This window comes from Xiphias gladius, chromosome 20 (genome assembly GCF_016859285.1).
Source record: "Xiphias gladius isolate SHS-SW01 ecotype Sanya breed wild chromosome 20, ASM1685928v1, whole genome shotgun sequence".
In the NCBI taxonomy this organism is placed as follows: domain Eukaryota; kingdom Metazoa; phylum Chordata; class Actinopteri; order Istiophoriformes; family Xiphiidae; genus Xiphias; species Xiphias gladius.
Genome location: NC_053419.1, coordinates 12524782 through 12546463, shown reverse-complemented (window position 1 = coordinate 12546463; position 21682 = coordinate 12524782). Strand labels below are relative to the sequence as shown.

Genomic DNA, 21682 nt, shown 5'->3' with positions numbered 1-21682 from the left:
ACCACGCCCACCAGAGGGAGCACCTCTTGCGTCACATCCTGGCGCCCGTAGATACCTTGTTTTATTTATTTACTTTAACATTTAAACAAAAACGTAGGGTCATTGCATCCGTATGGGGGGTTGGAAGTTGGAAGTTGGTCACCTCTGTTGAATCCTGATTATCTGTAGAAACTGGCGGTATGTTTCTGCCATTGCAGATGTTTGTGGTCTAAACACTTTATCCAACTCGGTGGTTCTTTGCCTCCATGCAGTGAGGTCTGGGCCTTCCTAGGTGGGTAATTCAAGGTTGTGTGTGGGGGGTTTGAGGTGGTCCGATCTGGAGAAACATGAGAACTGGTTGCCTTGGCTGCAGTGACACTGTCCCACACAGACAGTGGGGGGTTATACTCCAAAGCTTTTCAATGTTTGATGTTTGGAGCACATCAGTAGTGCTTACAGTGTGTGTCTACTCTATTTACCTGTAACAGCGGGTTTACACATTTTTCATATGATATTGGGCATGCTTAGATGTTATATTTTTTGGTTACACAGGAAAAAAAGGCCATGTTTAGAAGTTCAAGTATCAAGTAAATAGATTTTTTTTTAAAAAAGCAGCCTTTAACATACAGTAAATACATTTTGAATGATTCTTCAGGGCATAAATGATTGAATGATCGCTTTCATATTTAAAATTTGAATGCAGGCATGATAAAAGTCTATATTGAGCTAAGGCTCCAGAGTTCATTTATATATATGGCTAAGGCTGTTGATTTGGCCTTTGGACTTAGGAGGAGCCAGACAAAACAGTCCAGCAGGGCTCAGCTACTGTTGCTTGGAGCCTAATGTAGGATTGTTCATCAAGTTTTCATATATATCTCACGGGATGATTAATATCTGTTTTAAAAGCTTTGAAGGTATTAAATTAGACAAAACAAAACATACAAACAGGTGGTGATAGATTTGACGGACGTTTCCCAGACGTGTAATTCGTCTGTATCACAGTAGGTGACGCCGTTGAGCGGGGCAGCCGCCTGTGACTTAGACATGTTATTGGTAACCACCGAGAGAAGAAGAACAACAAAAGCAGCCACAGACTTTAAGGGCAGTTACACATCATCTCCTACCTCTGTGTTTTCATTAGCTCCAATTTAGAAAAAATGTAACTGGAACCAAAGGGGGTTTTGCCGTCTGGAGGCTTGTGTGGAGGAGCAGCTTGTCAAAAGTAACGCTGTTCCTTTTTTCAGACGTGTATTTGTTTGTGAATTCGGCAGCTAAGCTAACTTGGACGTTAGCTCCTCCTCAGCTGGCTCGTTAACGTCTGATAGACTGTCTGACCGGGGATAATCAGCCGGTGTTCACCCTCCAAATTAACCTTACACCTTACCCTCAGCCTGCCCGGTGCTGATAATCAGGTGAGTTATCTCAGTCGTTTTTTTTTTGTATAACATGCTGTACATACGGTTTGCAGATCATGAAGGAAGGAGCCCTTGCATTAGACTCTTGTTCTGGACAAGTGTAGCTAATGAAACTTCCTTCAGTTTGTGTTTTGTTGCGTCCACAGAATCATACATACAAGTACGTTCAAGTCTCGAGTCCTCTGGGGCCACATTTGACCTTTCTTTCAGTCAGGTAGGCAGATGATACCAGCACCACAGTAACCTACAAATTTACTCTTCTGTCATCTGCTTTTTACTTTAATATTTAACTAGATAATGCCTTTCCAGTCTTTGATGAAGACTGGAAAGGCAGTATCGACAAAATGAAATATCAGTGTTTTTACCAAATACCTATATACTGTATATAAAATGATGCTCAAGCATTCTGTTCATTTCATAACAGTCAAAGAAGTTTATAAAATTACATCAAAAATTGTGATGCAGTTTTAAAAAATAAATGTACTGAAATGAATTCTCAGTTAGTCTATCAACAGATAATCATCAGCTATTCTGGTAATCAATCATTTAAGTGATATATCAAACAAAATGCGAAACGTGCTGGTTCCAGCTTCACAAATGTGTGTGTTTGCATCTTTTTTAAATATTTTTATAAACTAAACATCTTTGGATTTTGGTGCGTGAACAAAACATATAATTTAAGATGTCAACTTGGGTCTGCAAAATTGCAATGTGCACTTTTCATTATTTTTGAGATTTTATAGCCTAAGTCAGTTAATTGAAAAACAAATCAACAGATTAATCAGGAAATAAACATATTGTTGGTGGGAGCAACAGAAAATTCCAACACAAGCTATATCACAATACTGCAAAAGCCAAAGTCCTTAACAGTATATGCTCTCATGATATTGATATATTAATTTACACAGCCCTGTTGCAATGTGAAGATACAGCACAGCTGACCTGTTATTTCTGATAATTGTTTTGTTTGTTTCGTGTCTCATTGAAAAGGTAGAGATGGGAAGTCTGGGCAGCAGGTTCCAGTCCCCCTCTCAGGGGCCAGAGGATGCTGCAGAAGGCACAAGTACCAGCCGCAAACACAGTTGTGAGTGTAAGAAGAGGAAAAGAAATGCCCAGTGTGACTGTGACAGTGAACAAGAGGATGATGATGATGGTATACTAGACACACCTCGCAGGTGAGTCAAGTCAAAGAACCTGTGATCAATCCAGTGTGCAATGCAGTTAAGTCCATAAATATCTGGACAGTGACATCATTTTCCTTTGCCTCTGTACACCACCATAATGGATTTAAAACAAAGCCATCAGGATGTGATTGAAGTTTAGACTTTCAGCTTTAATTCAAGGGGTTCAACAAAAATATCCCATTAACGTTTAGGAATTGCAGCCATTTTCATACATAGTCCCTCATTTTCAGAGGCTCAAAAGTAATTGGACAATACAACATAATTATGGATTAAAGACCTTTTTTTTTTTTTTTTTTTTTTAAATTCTTTGCCAGGCCTTTACTGTAGCCACCTTCAGTTGCTGTTTGTTTGCGGGTCTATCTGCCATCAGTTTTGTCTTCAGTAAGTGAAAAGTATGCTCAGTTGGGATGAGGTCAGGTAACTGACTTGTCCATTGAAGAATATTCCATTTCTTTTCCTTGAGAAGCTCTTGGGTTGCTTTCGCAGTATGTTTTGGGTCATTATGCATCTGTTTCATGAGCACCATCCTATCAGTTTCACAGCATTTGGCTGAATCTGAGCAGGTAGTTTAGCCCTTTACACTTCAGAAGTTATCCTGCTACTTCTATCAACAGTCACATCATCAACAAACACCAGTGACCCAGTTCCATTGGCAGCGTCTTTTGATTGTAGACTTTGACATTGATACACCTACCTCATCCATAGTGTTCTTGACCTGGCTAGATGTTGTGAAGGGTTTTTGTTTTTCACCAAGGGCGGAAATCTGCAATCATGCGCTTTAGTTGTCTTCTGTGGTCTTCTAGGCCTTTTGGTGTTAGTGAGCTCACCAGTACATTCATTCTTTTTAAGAATGTACCAAATCGTTGATTTGGCCACTCTTAAAGTTTCTGCCATCTGTCAAATAGGTTCGTTTTGTTTTCAGCGTAATGATGGCCTCCTTCGTTTGCATCAACACCTCTTTGGACCGCATATTGAGATATCCCATGAACAGCTACCATATGCAAATTCAACACTTGTATTCAACTCCAGACCTTTAATCTGGTTCATATGTCATGAAATAATGAGGGAACAAGCCACACCTGGTCATGAAACTGATCAATTGTCAATTTTCCAATCAATTTTGAGCCTCTGAAAATGAGGGACTATGTATAAAATGGCAGTAATTCCTAAACGGTTAATGCAATATTTTTGTTGAACCCGTTGAATAAAAGATGAAAGTCTACACTTCAATCACATCGTTGTGCTTTTTTTCAAATCCATCGTGGTGGTGTACTGAGGCAAAATTACAAAAATTCTGTCCAAGTACTTATGGAGCTAAGTGTATCTCTCATTCATCAGTAATATGTCTTACCCTGGCTTTGGTCTCCCATCTGTTGATTGTGTTTTCCAAACTTGAGCAGGAAGAAACTGAAAAGCACATCAAGATACATTTATCAAACCCTGTTCCTGAATGGTGAAAACAGCGACATTCGTATCTGTGCTCTGGGAGAGGAGTGGAACCTCCACAAAGTGTACCTGTGCCAGGTAAAATATGACACACAAAAAACTCCAAAGACAGTCAGTGATATATTCTTTCACATGGATTATCCTTAACATGTAATACTTGTTATTCCTCTCTCTTGCATTTTGCAGTCAGGATATTTCTCCAGTATGTTCAGCGGCTCTTGGAAGGAGTCCAGCATGATGGAAATCAACTTAGAGATCCCGGACCAGAACATCGACACTGAAGGTGAGAGCACTGCAGTCAAAGAAACCAGCGGTCGACTGTGTGTGTTGATTCGTTCGTTTATATGTTTTACTGATAGCACTTTACTTTTTTATGCTTGCAGCTCTGCAGGTCGTGTTTGGATCCCTGTACCGGGACGATGTTCTTATCAAGCCCAGCAGAGTTGTCAGTATTCTTGCCGCTGCTTGTATGCTGCAACTGGTCAGTAAATTGAAAGAAGTAAGTTATTGTCTCTCAGTCATATGACGCACAACCTAATCAAGTCTCGTGGTTTGTTGTTGTCTGCAGGATGGTTTGATCCAACAGTGTGGAGAGACCATGAAGGAAAACATCGGTGCGAAGACCGTTTGTGGCTACTACGCTTGTGCCAGTATCTATGGCTTGGATTCTGTCATGAAAAAGTCAGTTTTTAATTAATCTAACTTATTTAAGATCACCATAATTAATAGGTAAATTTGTAATTTATGCTGTTTATTTGTTTGTGGATCTCTTGCTACAGGTGCCTTGAGTGGCTTCTGAACAACCTGATGACCCACCAAAATGTCGACCTGATGAAAGAACTTGGGTATGTGTACTCAGCTCGCAGTTCTTTAGTTTTTTCTAGCCTATGTCCTTTCTTGAGTTGTTATCGTAACTTTTTCTGAATGATGAATGAAACGAAAGGATCAAATCTAATTTTATGGCGCTATGAACCTCATGATTAAAATAATCTTGATTAGGTTTAGAGCTGTGACTTTTTAATGAGGACAGTGAAATGAAATGGTTTCTTTGTTTTGAATAATTATATTTGAGACCAGTGTAAAATAATTTTCCGTGACAATAGTAAAGTTTGTTTCTGCACTGCGTTTACAGGGCAGAGGTGATGGAGCAGCTCATTCAGTCCTCGGACCTTTTTGTCATGCAGGTGGAGATGGATGTATACACTGCTCTGAAAAAGGTAGAAGGAAAAGTTACCTCCTTTATAACTCCCAGAGACACTCACTGTACTATCAGACTTGTTTTAATAGCTCTCATATTTTTCTCTCTCTGTAGTGGATGTTTCTGCAGCTCAATCCATCGTGGGACGGCCCCATCAAGCAGCTTTTGGCTGACGCCGATGCCTGGCTATGCAAACGCAGGACTGGTACTGTTGAGCCACATCTTGAATGAAAAGTTTTTTTTGTTGGTAGCCACAGACAGATGTTTGACTCTGTTTTCATTTAACCTTGGTCTACAGACCTGTGTGAGAGAGAGCCCTTCTTGAACACAGATGAAGGTGCACCCTTTCGTTCAGTGTTCAAATACGTTCGTCTCCAGTACATAATCAACGATCTTGCATCTGCACGCATCCTGGAGAGAGATAACATTTTGCCCCCTGGTAAGATTTGGTCCTGCCATACATAATTTCATCATGAATGTGCTTCCTCTATGCTCTGGAAATAGAGTTCTTAAATTTCATTAGCCAATATCAAAGCAGTCAAGTGGTTTTGAATACAGCGGACGATTTAATTGAAGCGTTTTAGTGCTTAAATTTAGTTTACATGGACTTTCACATCACTTGGTTGCTAATTCTGGTACAATTATGTTGCCAGTATTCTGTGTCAATGTTTGTGTTTGTTTCAGGTGATTGAGTTTGCTCATTTCAGTGTGAGCAGCATTAAGAATAAGACAGACCTGCTTAAATTTATCTTAAATTCAACTGAAACTAGCAGACAAAGTGTAAAGCAGTGAACGATGTCAATACATTTTTAGGAACAGCGTCCTCCATGTGTTTAAGCAGTGTGAACATGTTTCTGTTCATACTTTATATTCCAGATTGGCTAACGTCCGTGTACAAAAACCAGTGGTTTGCCATGCTCCGGACAGAGTTTGACAATGACAATGGGTGAGTACCAGAGACTTAGAGTGTTGTAATGAGTCAATGGACTTACAGTAATTTTAACTACTGTGGCATCTTGATATAACCACAAAAACAGTATGTATAGAATATGATTTTAAAGTTATGTGATGACAAAGCCACATGTCCGTCATTAGTCCCCAGGAAGCTAACAAAGAGGAGTTTGAGCTGAGCAGTATGAGGTGTGGAAGGAAGCTGACAAAAGATGGAGATGTGAGTCAGGATATCTCGCTGTTACAGTAACCTTTGCTCCCATACAGTTAATGTATTTAGTTTAATCTCTAGAGAAGAAAACAATGATGCTTTCCTCTCCTCAGTACTGCTGGCGGTGGACAGGCTTTAACTTTGGTTTTGACCTGTTGGTTACCTACACAAACCGCTTCATAGTCTTCAAAAGGAATACTCTGAGTCAGCCATGTGGGGGTGCTGTGAGTCTACAACCTCGGAGGCATTTGGCATACAGGTCAGTGGTACAGTCAACCTTTGAACATTTACTGTATCTACAGCCTGCATATTAAAGGAAAACCCTGAATAAATGGGTGTAGAAACATAACAAATGGCGATGCTTCCACACTGGTGCTTTGCACGATACAAGTAAGCAATTAACAGCAGGCCCAGTTTTGTATCAAGATGAAAAGGTCCAGGTGACTTTGAAAGAGGGTTCATTGTTGGGGAAAGGATGTTGTCAGCAAGAATAGTTTGTCGATAAAATACATACAGAGGGATATTATAGTAGGGTTGCAGTGCATAGACCCCTCATTACAAATTTGAGAGCTGTGATACAAAAGTGAAAAGTGATACGGTCAGATGAGTCCTCCTTCGACAAGTGGGCGAGTGCATGTGCAGCGTACACCGTTAGAATCTTACAGGCCAACTGAACACCAATGGGAGATATTGGACTGACTTGTTAGACAGCCCTCTCCACCACCATCATCAAAACACCACATGAGGGAACATCTTTTGGATGAATGGTGTTCATCCCTCCAGCAGAGTTCCAGAGACTTGGAGAATCAATTTCAAGGCACATTGAACCTGTTACCGGTCGTCATCATATCTCATCTATATTCAATTAAAACAAAACATGTCAGAAGTGTTATCTGCAAATATTGTAAATTAGACAATAACAATTACAGATATAAACTGAAAAAGAAATTGTAACTCATCTGTAAGAAGAGTCTTGAATAAAACATGCTTCAGTGATATAGCTTTTGTTAAAGTTGCTTACATTGACAGTAGTTCAATCAAAGAACTATTATTACTGTTTTGCTGGGTACAGATTTCATCTGAATTAAAAATGACGAGTGGCTGTTATATTTCTCTAATAACTAAGTAAACGGACTCTGATTAGTATCCTAAAAATGTACCTACTATACTACTCTAATCTTAATCTTTGTACCTGAGTTAGATGTTACCCTTGGACAGAGCCAGACTAGCTGTTTCCAGTCTTTATGCCTAGCTAAGTTAGCCAGCTGCAGGTGATAGCTTCCTAATGACCTTATAGGTGTATGAGTGGTATCAGTCTTGGGCAAGAAAGTGATTCTACTAAAATGTCAAACTATTTAATTAAAAGCAGTGTGTTTTTATCAGAAGCTTTGGTCTTGGGAAAACCTTAAACTTAATATTTTCAATTTCTATTTGTCAAGGTTACGTCTTGCCTCCTTTGATAGCCGTGGAAAGCTGGTCTGCAGTCGCTCAACAGGTTACCAGCTTCTCACCCTTGAGAAAGACCAGGTCAGTGAGCACTGTTAAAATACAGATGGCTGCCGATGTAAATGCCTCAAGCGTCACACCACTATCGTGTAGACTTGCTTAATATTCCTCCTTTCCCTTCAATCACTCAGGAGTATGTGGTGATGAACCTGGACAGCCGCCTGTTATCATTCCCCCTCTACGTGTGCTGCAACTTTCTGTATACGTCGCCCCAGTCGGACAACCGTCCAGATTCCTCAGAACAAGAAAGCACTTCTCCCAGTCTGTCTTGATGCCTGTCCAACTGCTACCATTCCTCTGGCGACGCCGAGACACTGACACAAGCTTGTATGTACAAGCCGCCATTTTTAACACCATTTCCACATTGGAGATATTCTCTGCATGCTTTGTAATTTAGTGAGGTGTGATGGGAAAATGGTTTGTTTCTATGTATTCAGTGTTTTGGCACATTCTGAATTAGCTGTACATAGAGTTTACAGTATGACAGAGACACATCACAGTGGCCAGGAAGGATTAGGCCACCCTTTGCTTTCAGATCAGCTTCACTTCTCCTTGGATCTCTGTCATGAACTGTCTACACTGAGTTGTTGGGCCGTTCATCAAGATGGAAAACCTCCATTGTGTTTTTGAGACAGTGGAAATCCACTTTAGACTCTGCACTTCAGAACTTCAAATAACGGCCACATGATGTTTAGATCTGGTGTTTGTGAAGACCATGGAAGGGTTTCACCAAACACTTGTGTTAATGAAACCACTCTGAAATGAAACTAAACCTTTGAAAAGCCTCATCACCCTTCAGAGCAAACCTCAGACCTGGTGACTTCCATGAGATTAACTGGAATACAGTTATCCCTGGCAAACAGAAAGTGTTGGTCCATCGCTCAGAAGTCAGCGGAATGTTTCAGAAAACCTGAAAACTGCATCAGTAACTTTGAACTTAAAAGGTGAAGAAACTTATAATTGTCAATGTTAGAAGAGCAGTTGTTGCACTGACTGACCATATGTACATTTGCTGTGGGGTGTGGACAGAGGTGTGGGCCTTCGCTCTACTGATGGGTGCATTGGAAAACTCAACCGGCACAGTGCCGTTTTAGCCAAGTGGGCATGTTTTTCACTCCATTTCTAATTGGCCCTCAAGACGGCACCTGCCATTTCTACTGACTCCGTGTGGTAGGCAAACAAAATACCACATATACCAACAGTATCATAAGAATCTAATAAATACTAATAAATACATATCCCACTTGGCTCATTGTGGCAGAACCCAAATGGAAAAGGTACCGTACAATCGCTGCCAACACTTAAAAGCTGTAAGGAGAGTAATTTAAAGTTCTTTTTCTCTGTCACCTGTGGCTGTTTGATAAACAGCTGATAGACATTCAGTATAACTACCGTCTCATATTTTGCCTACACTTCACTTAAGCATCTTTCCCTGCCTTTGCTGCTATGTAAAAAGTTGCATGCCAGCAGAGTCGAATGGAGCGCAGCTGATGCCTACACTCAACAGGTGTCTAACTGGTAGGTACGGTAAAAGCAGGATTTTCGGCCTGTTTTCGCTTTTCAACTCTACTGTGGCCAGGGGTTAATCTCACTTTGCTAGCTCAGTCTTAAGGTGGGCTTGTCTGCATGCTATTCTACACCAGAGCAACTTCTGCCAGTGCTTTCAGATTGGAAAAATCACCACCTCTTCAGTAAATGGGAGAAAACGGCATCACCCCTTCCAGAGGACCTGGTGGACTTTTTGAAATATTAACTGCAAAATTTATATTTATAAAACTTTATATAAACAGAAAATAGCTTTCAAATGATATAAGTAAACTAGCAACGCTCAAGTAAACACGTTGATGTTACATAGCGTACCTCTAAGTGAACCAGCATCATGAGGTCAAAAAACCAGGATTAACCCAATAATTTTTCTTCATGAGACATGAGGCTCCACAAGTCTTAATGTGTTTGCCTCATTTACACAGTTCACACTTGGAATACCTGTTACTGACACAGCTCTCTGGTGTCAAACGGAGTCTCTTGCTCTTCTTACGCAGTGCAGTCGGTTCTTTTCATAATATCAACTTTGTATTGTGTTGTATAGGCTCATGTGAGCAGAATTTTTTAGACTGCTCCCCTCACCAGATTAATTACCTTTGCAGTTATGTGGTTATACTTTTTTAATTAGGTCACTATTTGTGTGGCAATTTTGGAAAATTTGTTACCTCATGTTGTTTAGAAAACTAATAAATGTGGGGATTTTCAGACTTGTAAAGAAAACACGTTCTAATTGTCAGTGTGACTCCCCTGTATAGCTGCAACTGTAAATGTCATCAAGTTAAACGTTAAAGGTGTTTTTAATTTGGCATTTATTTATTTTTTACTTAATTTGTATTTGTATGGATTTATTTTTGCAAAGGAAAATATGTACAAAATTCTCAACTGCCAATAAAACTGCCCATTCACATGGGCTGTGGTGCTATCACACAATCCTATTTTTCCAAAGTAGGTCTTTACTACATCTGCTCAGTTAATTCTGGATTTATGCTTTTGTAGGTTATGAACTTGATGAGTATTGCCCCTTTTCATCTGCTACGATTCTCTAGAAATTTTAGTGATAATGTCCTAATCCTTTATCGCATTACTCAGAGCACTCGAACTACTCCCACTGTTCATAATTATCATTTTTGTATGATGACTAATCGTGTAATGATTACTCCTTTATTGCAAACATGTATCCTCTTCTTTTATCAAATGATCCCTGAAAAACCAACAGCCCCTCCTACACAACATATTCTCTGGAGTCAGTTTGATGATCTCTGCGTCAGGAGTTTTCATTCCTAGCACATGCTAGTGTTTGTTAGGAATGAAAGGGGTTTGATGAAAACTTGCAGTACAATTTTCTTCTGCAGTCACTCAGGCTGGCCACCTCAGTGTTGCCTTTTCTCGGACAATTATTTGTATATAATTGAAAATATTCTTTTGCAGTCATTAAAATACATATAACAAAAGTATTACTGCAGTTTATGGTTACCAGAGATCATGTTGTTGATATTGTGGAAGTAATGCAGTCCAAAACCAGTTACAGCTACAGTACTTTTAATTGAGTTATATAAACACATCTGAGTGTGGGAGGTAAGACAATCACAGAACAACTCACAATAAAATGAGGGGGCTCATGGTGGCAAGGAACTTCAGAGATTAATTATGGCTGAGAAGAGCACATTCAGAACTATGCATAAAATACATGTATATCTGAATCATTGTGATTACAGGGTGTGCTGTATATTTTGAAATGATACACAGATTTGTATTGAGTGAGTTTACCAGTTTTTAAAAATGCACACTTGAAGCATTTTTGAGCTGCTACCTTATTCACAGACATCGGTGCGACACCAGATGCTTCACCGGATTTATTTCTTGTTCCACATGAACCAACATCTAACAAGCCAAAAACTTCCAGCTTCCATTTCCCAGGAAGTCGCTGTTCATAGATTACACATAGTACATAGTACAATAATAAACCTCTGAGCAGTTTTAAATCTCCACAACACCAAAATTCAGAGTCAAAGCCTTTAAAACTGGTCAAAACTCGACCCTTTGCCTCAAAGGATTTTAAACTCCACTCCCCCTGCCTTTTCATGATGTTCAGTTGTTACTGGTCAAACTGGCTGAGTCGACTGGCAGCTGGATGGACCACAGCCATCCATCCCGCTCATCACTGCTCTATAGAGTCCAAATTCTCTTTGAGTCTTCGGGTCATGCTGGGGATCAGGTTAATGTGATCGTCCACACAGCTGCCCACACAGCGTTCCATCAGCGATCGAACGGCGGGCTCCTTGGCGCCGGAGTCAAAAAGATCCTTCGCCTTATCGTTGCAGTGCATCGTGCATCTGGTCAGACGGTCCTGAGGGGGCCAAAGAAAAGACAGAAAACATGGTTTAGACTTAAAGACAGACAGAGAGAGAGAGAGAGCTCCCAATGGGAGTGTGTGAGAAAGTTGTAGGTGTAAAGCCGACTACGTATTTAGGCTAAAACTAGGCTAGAAAGTCAGACTTTTTTTATTCTGTCCTATCCCTTATACTTTAAGGCACAGTGATGTTCTGTCCTTTTTTCTGCAGTCATTTAAGGACAGGACCCAGAATTTCTCAGGAACTGGAAGATGTCTCACTTTCAGGTCCCGGTGACAGAGTTTGGAAAAGTCGCAGCCTATGAATGAATTTCATATAGGATGTGTGACAGGATGGAAAATTATTTCTCCAACTGGAGCTTGTATATTGCTTTTGGTAAATGTATAAGCAAAAGGGTGAGGCGATGATATTAATTTCCATGTGGGAGTTATGCATTTGTTCCATGTCTCAGAACTGTGTTGTTTCTTTTCTTTTCCTCTTTATATCTATGAAAACCTGTCTGTATTTCAATCAACTCCTCTTGTTTCTGTGTTTGTTACATTTCAAAATAATTGCAAGACATAAAGAATTAATACTTGAGTGCAAGTAAGAGGGAAAAGACAGGTTCCAAGTCAGAGGAATAAATTGGAAAATTATAGAATATGGAGAGAACAGTAGAATAGTACTCTTCTCTTGTTCATTGGCTGTTGATAATGAAAGGCCCTGTTTTTGTCCAGTTTCTGATGCTTATGAGGAGCTGACAACGTGTGAACTTTAGACATGATCTCATGTGTGTGTTGTTAATGCAGTTGTAACTAACTTAATGTGTGTGATATCAACCGATATCAAAATCTCAACCGTCAAAGAATAGTTTTAATACCTTCATTATTTGATCTTAAATGTGCCCCCATGATGCATATTCTGTTTTACTGCATCAATCTGTTTTGTTGGTGTACTTGAAGGTAGCAGTATATATGGATACAGAGAAATATATAGAGAAGTGGCCCGTTTTGGGTTAATGTGGCCACGATAACAGTGGTCATACCACCTCTGTTAAAAATGCCACTCTGAAATATAACATTGTCATTGAAAGGATCGCGTTACATGTGGCCTGACTGAGCAAAGACCGTAAAAAAAAAAAGACGGTTCATTTTGAAGATAGCACACACTCACATGTCGAGAGGTATGCAGTGTTTGCTCAGCGGTGACAGCGGACAGAGATCATCTCTCACCTGAAACTTCTCCAGCTCTGAAGTGACCAGTCCCTGGGCTTTGGCCAGCGGAGTGTGACACCTCTCGATGCACTGATGCACCTGGGCCATGGAGTCCGTGGAGCGATCGCAGCAGTCTGCGCTGCACTTGAACATGCGACCCTGCGGCAGGAGCGCACAGATGGGACATATGATGGATACGGAGGCTGCAGAGGGCAGGCTGGTAGAGGCGAGGCGCTGCGTGCATATGTTGTCATCTTTCCACAGTTCAGACACATACCTGCATTTTGCGGATGTGGTCTCTCTCCAGGCTTTGGACCATTTCTTCCACCACATGCTGCACGCGTGCCTGATGCGCCTCTGCCATCTCTGCTCGTCCTCCTCACTCGCAAAGTCTTCAGAAATACTTAAGCCAAGTGTAGTAGCATCTAAACTGTATGGGACTGGCGCGATGTACCCGCTGCGTCCACGGCAAAGGTGTTCGCTACGTTCCTTTACAATTTGACAATAACTAAGGTCACCTCCATTCAAGCATGGTTCAAGATGAGAGGTTATTGCGCCACTTCCGCTTTACTTCCGCACCCAGGGGAAAAAAAGAAGAAAAAAAAGCCCTCTTCCGTTTTGTGTGGTCAGACTTCAAAATGAACTTTCACGAGATTTCCGGTTTTATCCAGTAAGGATTGAAGAGTGTTCACACTCTAAATGATAAAATACAATGTCGCATACCTGCTGTCTCTCTTTTGAACTCTTCTCAATATTTATTTACTCTTTATGAGAAATGACAAAATAGAATGAACCACTTCCGCTCAGCTTCTAACTGCACAGATCAATTGTCCTTTCAAAATAAAGGATCATTTGAAAAAGTATCCTAAGTGTATTTTGCTTCTACATTTTCATCGTCTATTTAATTTCTTGACAACGGTAATTTCAACTTTTATCTTTTATAAGGTTAATTATTGTAAGATCTGCGATGGGACTCAAATCAACCTCCATCATAAAAAGTAAGATACAAGAATGTACTGTGCTCGTCCTTTATTTACAGCAAAAATTAATATTATTACGCCAACGCAGACTTATGATATACAGCTCTCTGCAAACGTTTGGGCATCCTTGGGCAAATTACATAAAGTAAATACAACTCCTGCTGCAAACAGACACTAAAAATGACAAATGTTATTGCACTGTTACATTTTATTACATAGACTTAAAAACCGAGAAAACAAAACACACAAACAAAACAGTATTTGTAGCATATGTAAAAGCTTGGGCACACAAACAAGTCAGTGCTTAGTAATACCCTCTCTTGAAGACATCACAGCTTGAAAACATTTTTTTGTGGCCAGCTAAGAGTCTTTTATATTCTTGATTTAGGAATTTTCAGTCACTCTTCCTACAGATCACCATAAATTCTGAGATATTTTTAGGCTGTCTTGCACACACAGCATGTTTAAGATCTACCCACAGATTTTCAATATAGTTCCATTCAGCGGACTGTGAGGGCTGTTCCAAAAGCTTCAGCCTGTGTTTTTTTGAAGTAGTTCATGGTAGATTTTGACACCTACTTTGGATCATTGTTGTGTTGTAAAAGAAAGCCTCTTCTCAGTTTCAGTTTTCTTGACTGACTGCAGGACATTTTCATCCAGAAGTTGCTGATATTTGATGGAATCCATTCTTCCCCCAATCCTTCAGTGTTTTCTTTGTCTGCCACTCAACCGCAAAGCAGAATATTTCCAGCTCCATGCTTGAGAGTTGGGTGGGTGGGGTTTATTAATACTGTTGTACTTATTTCATCTGCTGTTCTCAGGTCAGATCTTGATTTCAGTGAGATTACTTGATTAAGTAAAAGTAGGCTATAGGCTATAAACAGTGCTGGGAGAAGTATTCAAATCCTTTACTTAAGTAAAAGTGGAAATGCCATTGTCTAAAAATACTTAGTAAAAGTCCTTAATTCAAATATGTTACTTATGTAAAAGTACAAAAGTATAACAACAAAATGTACTTAAAGTATCAAAAGTAAAGGTATTCATTATGCAGAAACACTACTGTTATATTATTAATTATATTTTGCATTACTGGACAGCATTATTTAATGTTGTATGTAGCCAATTTTAGGTACTTAATACACTACTAGTTGGAGTAGTAGCAAAGCACTGCATCATATTTTGTAAGCTCCTCATAAAATTCTGCTTTCAACATCTCAAGCTGTAAAGTAATTGAAACTGAAGCTGAAGATAAGATTTAAAAAAAAAACCGAGGACCGCTTACCTCAGTTGGCCCTCAATTGGACTTTTTGCGGCTTTTATTGCGACACAGGAACGCGAGCGTGACCGGAAGTGTGTCTCAACACGCGGCGACGTTCATGGCGCCGCGACACGCTTCCACGGGGACACGAGTTCAGTGGGTTCAGTCCACTCCAGGTCCTGTTAGCGGCGCTTGCCAACAGCTCAGGTTTCTACTCAGGGCCACCCTGCGGGAGTTTCCGTGAGCTTTACGGTTGTAGCGACGTGTAACGGCGAAGGTAACTCCGAGAAGGCTGCTTCTGGATCAACGGCAGCCCCTCTCGCGGTGACTGCTAAAATAGTGAGTGCACGCTGGAAGCCCGAACACTTCCCTCGGTGTAAAGTCAAAAACATTAGACGCGAATGATACCGCCGGCCTCACCTGTACAAGTCGCGTACGTTACCACTTCCCTTGTTGTTCCTCGCGCGAGCCTGAAATCTTCAGTGTGTGACCTTTGACCAGGACTGACAGAAAACCTACTGACTGAGCTGACCGCGGCCGGTGTTGATTTTCTCCCGCACAGATGCGCCTTAGTGCAGAGCTCTAGGTGCCTACAATGAATCCGCAAACCCTGTCACTGAGAGCACTGTTGTTCCTGGGGCTTTGGCACGCTGGGAGGAGAGGTCTAGCCTCGGCCCCCGAGCTGCGGGACCAGCCCAAAAAGATAGGTAAGCTTAGTCTCCAGGCTGCACCCGCTTAACCGTCTGTAACTACCTCCCTCATTCACGCTGACGCTTCCATCTTCTAAAGTTGGTTTTCTCTGGAGGATAGACGAGCGTTATCCTCCCCAGGATGCTCGAGGTAGAGGGTTGATTTCATACTATATCTTTGGTGGGGGAGACCTCATTCCGACTTCACCCAGAATGCAACTGCTCTGACCAAAGTGGGCAAGTAAAATAAACAAACAAACAAATAAATAACACAATTTAAGTACATAAAACGTACCAAAGAGATTATCAGAGCGCATCATTTGCATACATTTCATTAGAGCTGCAACGATTAGTTGATTCATTGAGTAGTTGATAGCCAGAAAAATAATCTGCAGGCAGTTTTGATAATCAATTCATCGTTGAAGTAATTTTTCTTACAAAAATGGCAAAAACAAAATGCGTTTTTCAGTCTCAGATATAAAGATTTCCTGGTTTTCTCTGTTTTATATCACATTAAACTGAATATCTTTTTTTTGGGACAGTTGGTCAGACAAAACAAGACATTTAAAGATGTCACCTTGGACTTAAAGAAACTGGGATGGACATTTAACTATTTTCTGACATTTTATGGACTAAATCATTAACCAATTAATTGAGCAAATAATCGTCAGTTTAATTGATGACGAAAATAATCATCAGTTGCAGCCCTAAACAGCATATTCTTATATTTGTGCAAATTAGATCGAATATATGCGTTAGAGCTGCAACGATCAGTTGATTAATCAATCAGTCAATTGACAGAAAATTAATCAGTGAGTTATTTTGACTGTCAACTAATAGTTTAAGTCATTTTTCAAGCAAAAATGCCAAAAAATCTTTACAGTTCCCAGGTTAAATAAAATGTGGGAATTTTTTTCGACTTTCTTGGTCTTACATTTATAGTAAATTTAAAATCTTTGGGCTTTAAACTGTTGCCTCGACAAAATAAAACATTTGATGAAGTCACCTTGTTCTCGAAGAGTGTGATGGAGTTCACTTGTGTTTTATAGACTAAACCTTTAATCGAGAAAGTAATGGACAGATTAATTGTTAACAGAAACAATCGCTGCAGCCCTAATGTGAGTTCAACAGCGAGTTATCCGTTGCTATAAAATACCCCTTCAACTTGTGATTAGTTTTGCTGTAGTGTCTCCCAGAGGGACGCTTGTCAAATTCATTAATCTATTACTCAATATGAAAGATGACCAATAGTTTGATGCATTGTCTTCTCGGTTTGATCCATAATGTATCAGACAGTAGCCTGATATTTTGCCTATTATTTAACTGAGTCAGGATTTCACACTTTTAATCAACTACAGAAAATGACAAACAATTCCGATAACAGAATAATCATTTCATTAATCATTAACCATTAATCAAGTCATTTATCAAGCACAAATGCCAAACATTTAATAATCAGTTATGATGGAGCCACTTTTTCCACTCTAGATGTCCAGAAGTTTGATAATAGAAGTCCCTTCCTTCAGCCATTCCTCCTCCTTGACCCTTCTGCTCCTGGTAGGAAAGGAGGAGGGATAAAGGTTTGGCATACAGCCTCAAAGCTGCCATCCTCAAGAGATCAATTCCAGCTGAGCCTGTTGCAAAGTTGGTTTACCCTGTTGTCACTGCTCCTTTTTAAAGCTGTGGTCGGAGCGGGCATTGGAGGCACAGCAGCAGCCTATTTCCTGAGGCAGGAGTTTGGAGCCGGGGTGAAGATCGACGTGTTTGAATCTGGGACCGTTGGTGGGCGACTAGCGACAGTGAAGATCGGGGATTATGAGTATGAGACGGGAGGCTCAATGATCCATCCTCTGAACCTACACATGAAGCACTTCATTGAAAAATTAGGTGATGTCAACACGTCCGAAATTAAACAGACTCAGCACGAACACATGAATAGTTGAAACCATAATTAGCATGTGGTCCAGTGCATTTCAATATGTTTCCTATGTTTTTCAGGTATTCCTCCAAGGAAAGAAGTCTCCTCTAAAATGGCAATCTTTGATGGAAAGGAGCTCATGTTTGAAGAGAGTGACTGGTTTATAGTCAATGTCTTTCGCATGCTCTGGCGATACGGGTTCAACTTTCTTCGAATGCAGATGTGGGTGGAGAGTGTTCTCGACAAATTTATGAGGTAGGGAGGAAAAGCACTTGTCATGGCTCCTAAATCTCATTCTTTTAGCATTAGATCTAGGAACATTGCCACAGAATTGTTGTTCCTTGTTCTGTTCGGTGTCTTAATGAGCATGGAAATCCCACCATTCACAGGATCTACCAGTATCAGCAGTATGGCTACTCGTTCTCCAGTGTGAAGACGCTCTTGCACGCAATGGGCGGCGACGGTTTTCTTGCCCTGATGAATCAGACTCTGGAGGAAACCATGATAGGCGAAGGATTTTCACAGATCTTCCTCAACGATATTGTCGCACCCATCACTCGTGCCAACTATGGTCAGAGTGTCCGCATCCATGGCTTTGTGGGTATGTTTTAGAGTGTAAGAGCTTGTATTGGTCTGTCACATATGTAAAAATACAGGGCTTTTGTTGGAAGGTGTGAGCTTGTAAAATAGAGTTGACACTCATGTCTTGTCTTCTAGGGGCCGTGTCATTAGCAGGAGCAGATTCGGGCCTGTGGGCAGTGGATGGAGGCAATAAGAGAGTTTGCTCAGGACTGCTATACAACAGTAAAAGTGAGCTCATCCCTGCCAGAGTGACTTCCATTGCAGTCAGGGTTCGACCTTCCAAGAAAGGTAACATTCACATCTTTTGGTGCAGAACCTGTCGTCTTCTCTGGTCGGGGGGATTTATCATTAGTATGTTCACATTTTATTTTTATTTTTTTAAATTTTAAACATTTCCTCTCCCTCCGCCTCTCATTTTCAGGCACCACAGCCAGTTTCTACGAGGTCAGTTACGTTGGGGAATCAGGTTCAGCGCACTCTCTCTATGACATAGTGGTAATAGCAACGCCACTTCACCAGGGAAAATATGACATCACCTTCTCAGGCTTCTCCCCTCCGATCCCGTCTCACTACCCTGGCCACTACCACCAGACGGTGTCAACCGTGGTCCACGGCTTGCTTAATACGTCCTACCTCGGGACCGCGGAGCCGGCCTCAGAGTTCACCGTGTCTGATGTCCTCACCACTGACTCGAAGGGCTCCGTCATCAGCAGCCTGATCTCTCTCAACCCCGTGCACATCCCTGCGGGTTACACACAGCCCCCCGCCAGCCAAGCGAAAGTCTGGAAGGTTTCCTCCTCACAGCCGCTGTCTCAAGAGCAGCTGCAGAACATGTTCCTCTCCTGGGATTCGGTCTCTGAGACTCGGTGGCTGGCTTATCCTGCGTACCGCTCACCGCATCGTAAGACCCCTCCCTTCATCCTGCACAACCGACTTTACTACCTCAATGCTGTGGAGTGGGCAGCTAGCGCCATGGAGATGAGCGCCATTTCTGCCAGGAACGTGGCCCTGCTGGCCCACCATCGCTGGCACGGCCAGGTCGGCAAGATCGACCAGGAGGACCTGCACACCCGACTAAGAGGGGAACTCTGAAAAAAGAGAACTACTTGAGATGCGAGCCAAAAGCAATAAAATACTATCAATCAAGTACAGTATATACTTATACAGATGGTGTTGGGCATGCCTGCCGCACTGTAATAACTCTCCAGTCAGGGTAAAACCTAACTCTCTTTCAGGTACCTGCGATGCTCTGGGCTCTTTAAACTCTTTAAACTGGGTCTTATTTTTGCAGTTTTGGCCATCATTTCTATCGGTCAGGTAACAGTGTACTCCCCAAAGTAACTGCTGAAACCTGGGAACACCGTGCCATTAGAGCTGATACGTTAGTTGATTAAACGATTGGTCCATCAAAAGAAAATGAATCTGCAACTATTCTGATAATTGATTAATCATTTCAGTCAGGCTTCAAACAAAGATGCCATATATTCAATGGTTTCAGCTTCTTAAATGGTAGATTTTCCTACTTATCATTGTCTTACTTTATAGTAAAGTGAAAAGCTTTGGGTTATAGACTGTTCTTTGGACAAAGCAAGACTGTTTTTCTTCTCTCTTGTAGACCAATCAATAAATTGAGAATACTATCTGAAGATCAATCAAAAACCAATATAAGCGTTAGTGGCAGGCCTAAGGGACATTGCTGCATAGTCTGACAGGGCAACGAACACGAGCAGTCAAACAATCAGATTGTTTTAAACACATCCAACAGTTTAACCGGATTTTCTGGATAAAACCACACAAAACTTGAAATATGGCATGTTAAACCTGAACCAGGAAGTCATGTAAACCGACAGTTTGCGTCATAATTTTACTCATCCAAATAAGTCTGGCTAACCCAGGTCTGGTTTATCTACTCATGTTTCTTGCCTCTATCTGAATTCTTTTTCTTTAGCACTGTCCCACCTTTCCAAGTCTCAGCAGTTAACTTGTTGAGTACAATGTTAATATTACAATGTTGGCCAAAACTAAGAAGAAAAAGACCAACGTTGTAATAAACGGGAAATGATCCTTTAATCACTCTAACAGTGGCTGCAGTTCATCGCTATCAGTGTTGAAACCTGAAGGCATCACCAGCAGCAGCAGCACAAATCACACTAAATGGTGGAACTACATTGAACTGTGCTGAATTTTGTAATCACTGTGAACCATGCTGCACTGCAGGGTAGACATATTGTCTAGAAGAGTGTCTTGAACAAATTTTTATATTTTATTTTATTTTTTATTTAATGTGCATCCCCGCTGTTATACGGTACAGCTAACATTTAAGAAATCAGCCTGTTGGTGCCACGCAAACCTACCATTGATACCCTTTAGCCAAATTCTTGCATAGTGTTCATTAATGCAATGATGTCCCTTTAATGGGGGATTTGTGTGTCTTTTTAATGATTTCCTCAGTCTCTCTACCTCCTCAGCAAATTATTGCATATTTTGTTAGCACAGGCAGCTGTCAGCAAGAGAGTTGTGCCACCAAGAAGTTTTTTTTGTTTGTTTTTTTTTTTTTTGTAAATTGGATGATATGGATGTTATAAAAAGTATTAACAAATTAATCTATTTTCTTACTATTTAAATAGACTGATAATATGTAATAATGTTGCAGAGAGTCTAATCAGATTGAACATTTAAAACTATTTAGGTGCCTTAAAGCTCTCAAAATAATTGGCTTATGTGTTTATCTCCCAGTAATTTTAGAAATCATTTGGGTTTTCCAACATCATTTTTAATGGAGTGAAAATTGCCACCAGTCTTACCACCAGGACCAAACTGCATTGAGGCTGATGCAGTCCTGTATTTCGTTGTAACAAATTAAGGCATATTCTGTCACTGAAAGACACTGGACCTACCTGGACCACTTTCAAGTTCTTTAGCTACTTTGGGAAGACCACCACGGTTTGCAGATTGTTTCTTAAGCACTTTTAGAGGTGTATTTTTCTAGATTTTTGAAAAAGGTTCTGCGGTTTTGAGTATGTGTCGACACATACTATGCCTAGAATATTAATCGTGCACTTTAATTGATAGAAAAGCTTCAGTTTTACACTGAAGTCCATTTGCAAATGCCACAACAACAACAACGATGTTCAGTATCTACACTGGATTCTTCTGCACAAATAAAATGAAACCTTTACTTAAAAATTGTTTTTATTTCAAACAATACTGAATACCTCCCAGACCATACTGTATGTTTTGAAAGTGTTTAAATCACAATAAAGTGATGAGACCCTG

General features: G+C 40.6%; 3 protein-coding genes across 9 annotated transcripts; 2 read left to right on the top strand and 1 right to left on the bottom strand.

Annotated features, from left to right (window-relative positions):
* The first annotated feature begins 21 nt into the window (after window positions 1–21).
* gmcl1 (germ cell-less, spermatogenesis associated) lies at window positions 22–10365 on the top strand. Of its 4 annotated transcripts, XM_040158166.1 has the most exons (17): window positions 22–271; window positions 1251–1391; window positions 1541–1608; window positions 2385–2569; window positions 3979–4102; window positions 4211–4307; window positions 4408–4505; window positions 4593–4705; window positions 4804–4869; window positions 5157–5241; window positions 5337–5427; window positions 5521–5661; window positions 6099–6168; window positions 6318–6393; window positions 6498–6643; window positions 7824–7911; window positions 8022–10365. In XM_040158166.1, exons 4-17 carry the CDS (start codon window positions 2391–2393, stop codon window positions 8160–8162), a joined length of 1515 nt encoding a protein of 504 aa, XP_040014100.1. In that variant the 5' UTR covers window positions 22–271; window positions 1251–1391; window positions 1541–1608; window positions 2385–2390; the 3' UTR covers window positions 8163–10365. The 4 variants fall into 4 exon arrangements, with proteins under 4 accessions (XP_040014100.1, XP_040014101.1, XP_040014102.1 ...); XM_040158167.1 differs by lacking the exon at window positions 22–271 and having other exon boundaries at window positions 976–1391; window positions 2389–2569; XM_040158165.1 differs by lacking the exon at window positions 22–271 and having other exon boundaries at window positions 977–1391.
* Window positions 10366–11245: 880 nt separating this feature from the next.
* On the bottom strand, window positions 11246–13580 carry fam136a (family with sequence similarity 136 member A). Its single transcript, XM_040156662.1, has 3 exons — window positions 13257–13580; window positions 12998–13138; window positions 11246–11782 (listed from the first exon to the last, which is right to left on the bottom strand). The coding sequence occupies exons 1-3, from the start codon at window positions 13341–13343 to the stop codon at window positions 11594–11596; spliced, it is 417 nt and encodes a 138-aa protein (XP_040012596.1). The 5' UTR covers window positions 13344–13580; the 3' UTR covers window positions 11246–11593.
* Window positions 13581–15441: 1861 nt separating this feature from the next.
* pcyox1 (prenylcysteine oxidase 1) lies at window positions 15442–21682 on the top strand. Of its 4 annotated transcripts, none has more exons than XM_040157233.1 (7): window positions 15442–15556; window positions 15780–15924; window positions 17587–17793; window positions 17905–18079; window positions 18214–18425; window positions 18542–18694; window positions 18828–21682. In XM_040157233.1, exons 2-7 carry the CDS (start codon window positions 15813–15815, stop codon window positions 19496–19498), a joined length of 1530 nt encoding a protein of 509 aa, XP_040013167.1. In that variant the 5' UTR covers window positions 15442–15556; window positions 15780–15812; the 3' UTR covers window positions 19499–21682. The 4 variants fall into 4 exon arrangements, with proteins under 4 accessions (XP_040013167.1, XP_040013168.1, XP_040013166.1 ...); XM_040157232.1 differs by having other exon boundaries at window positions 15547–15650; XM_040157234.1 differs by lacking the exon at window positions 15780–15924 and having other exon boundaries at window positions 15448–15556.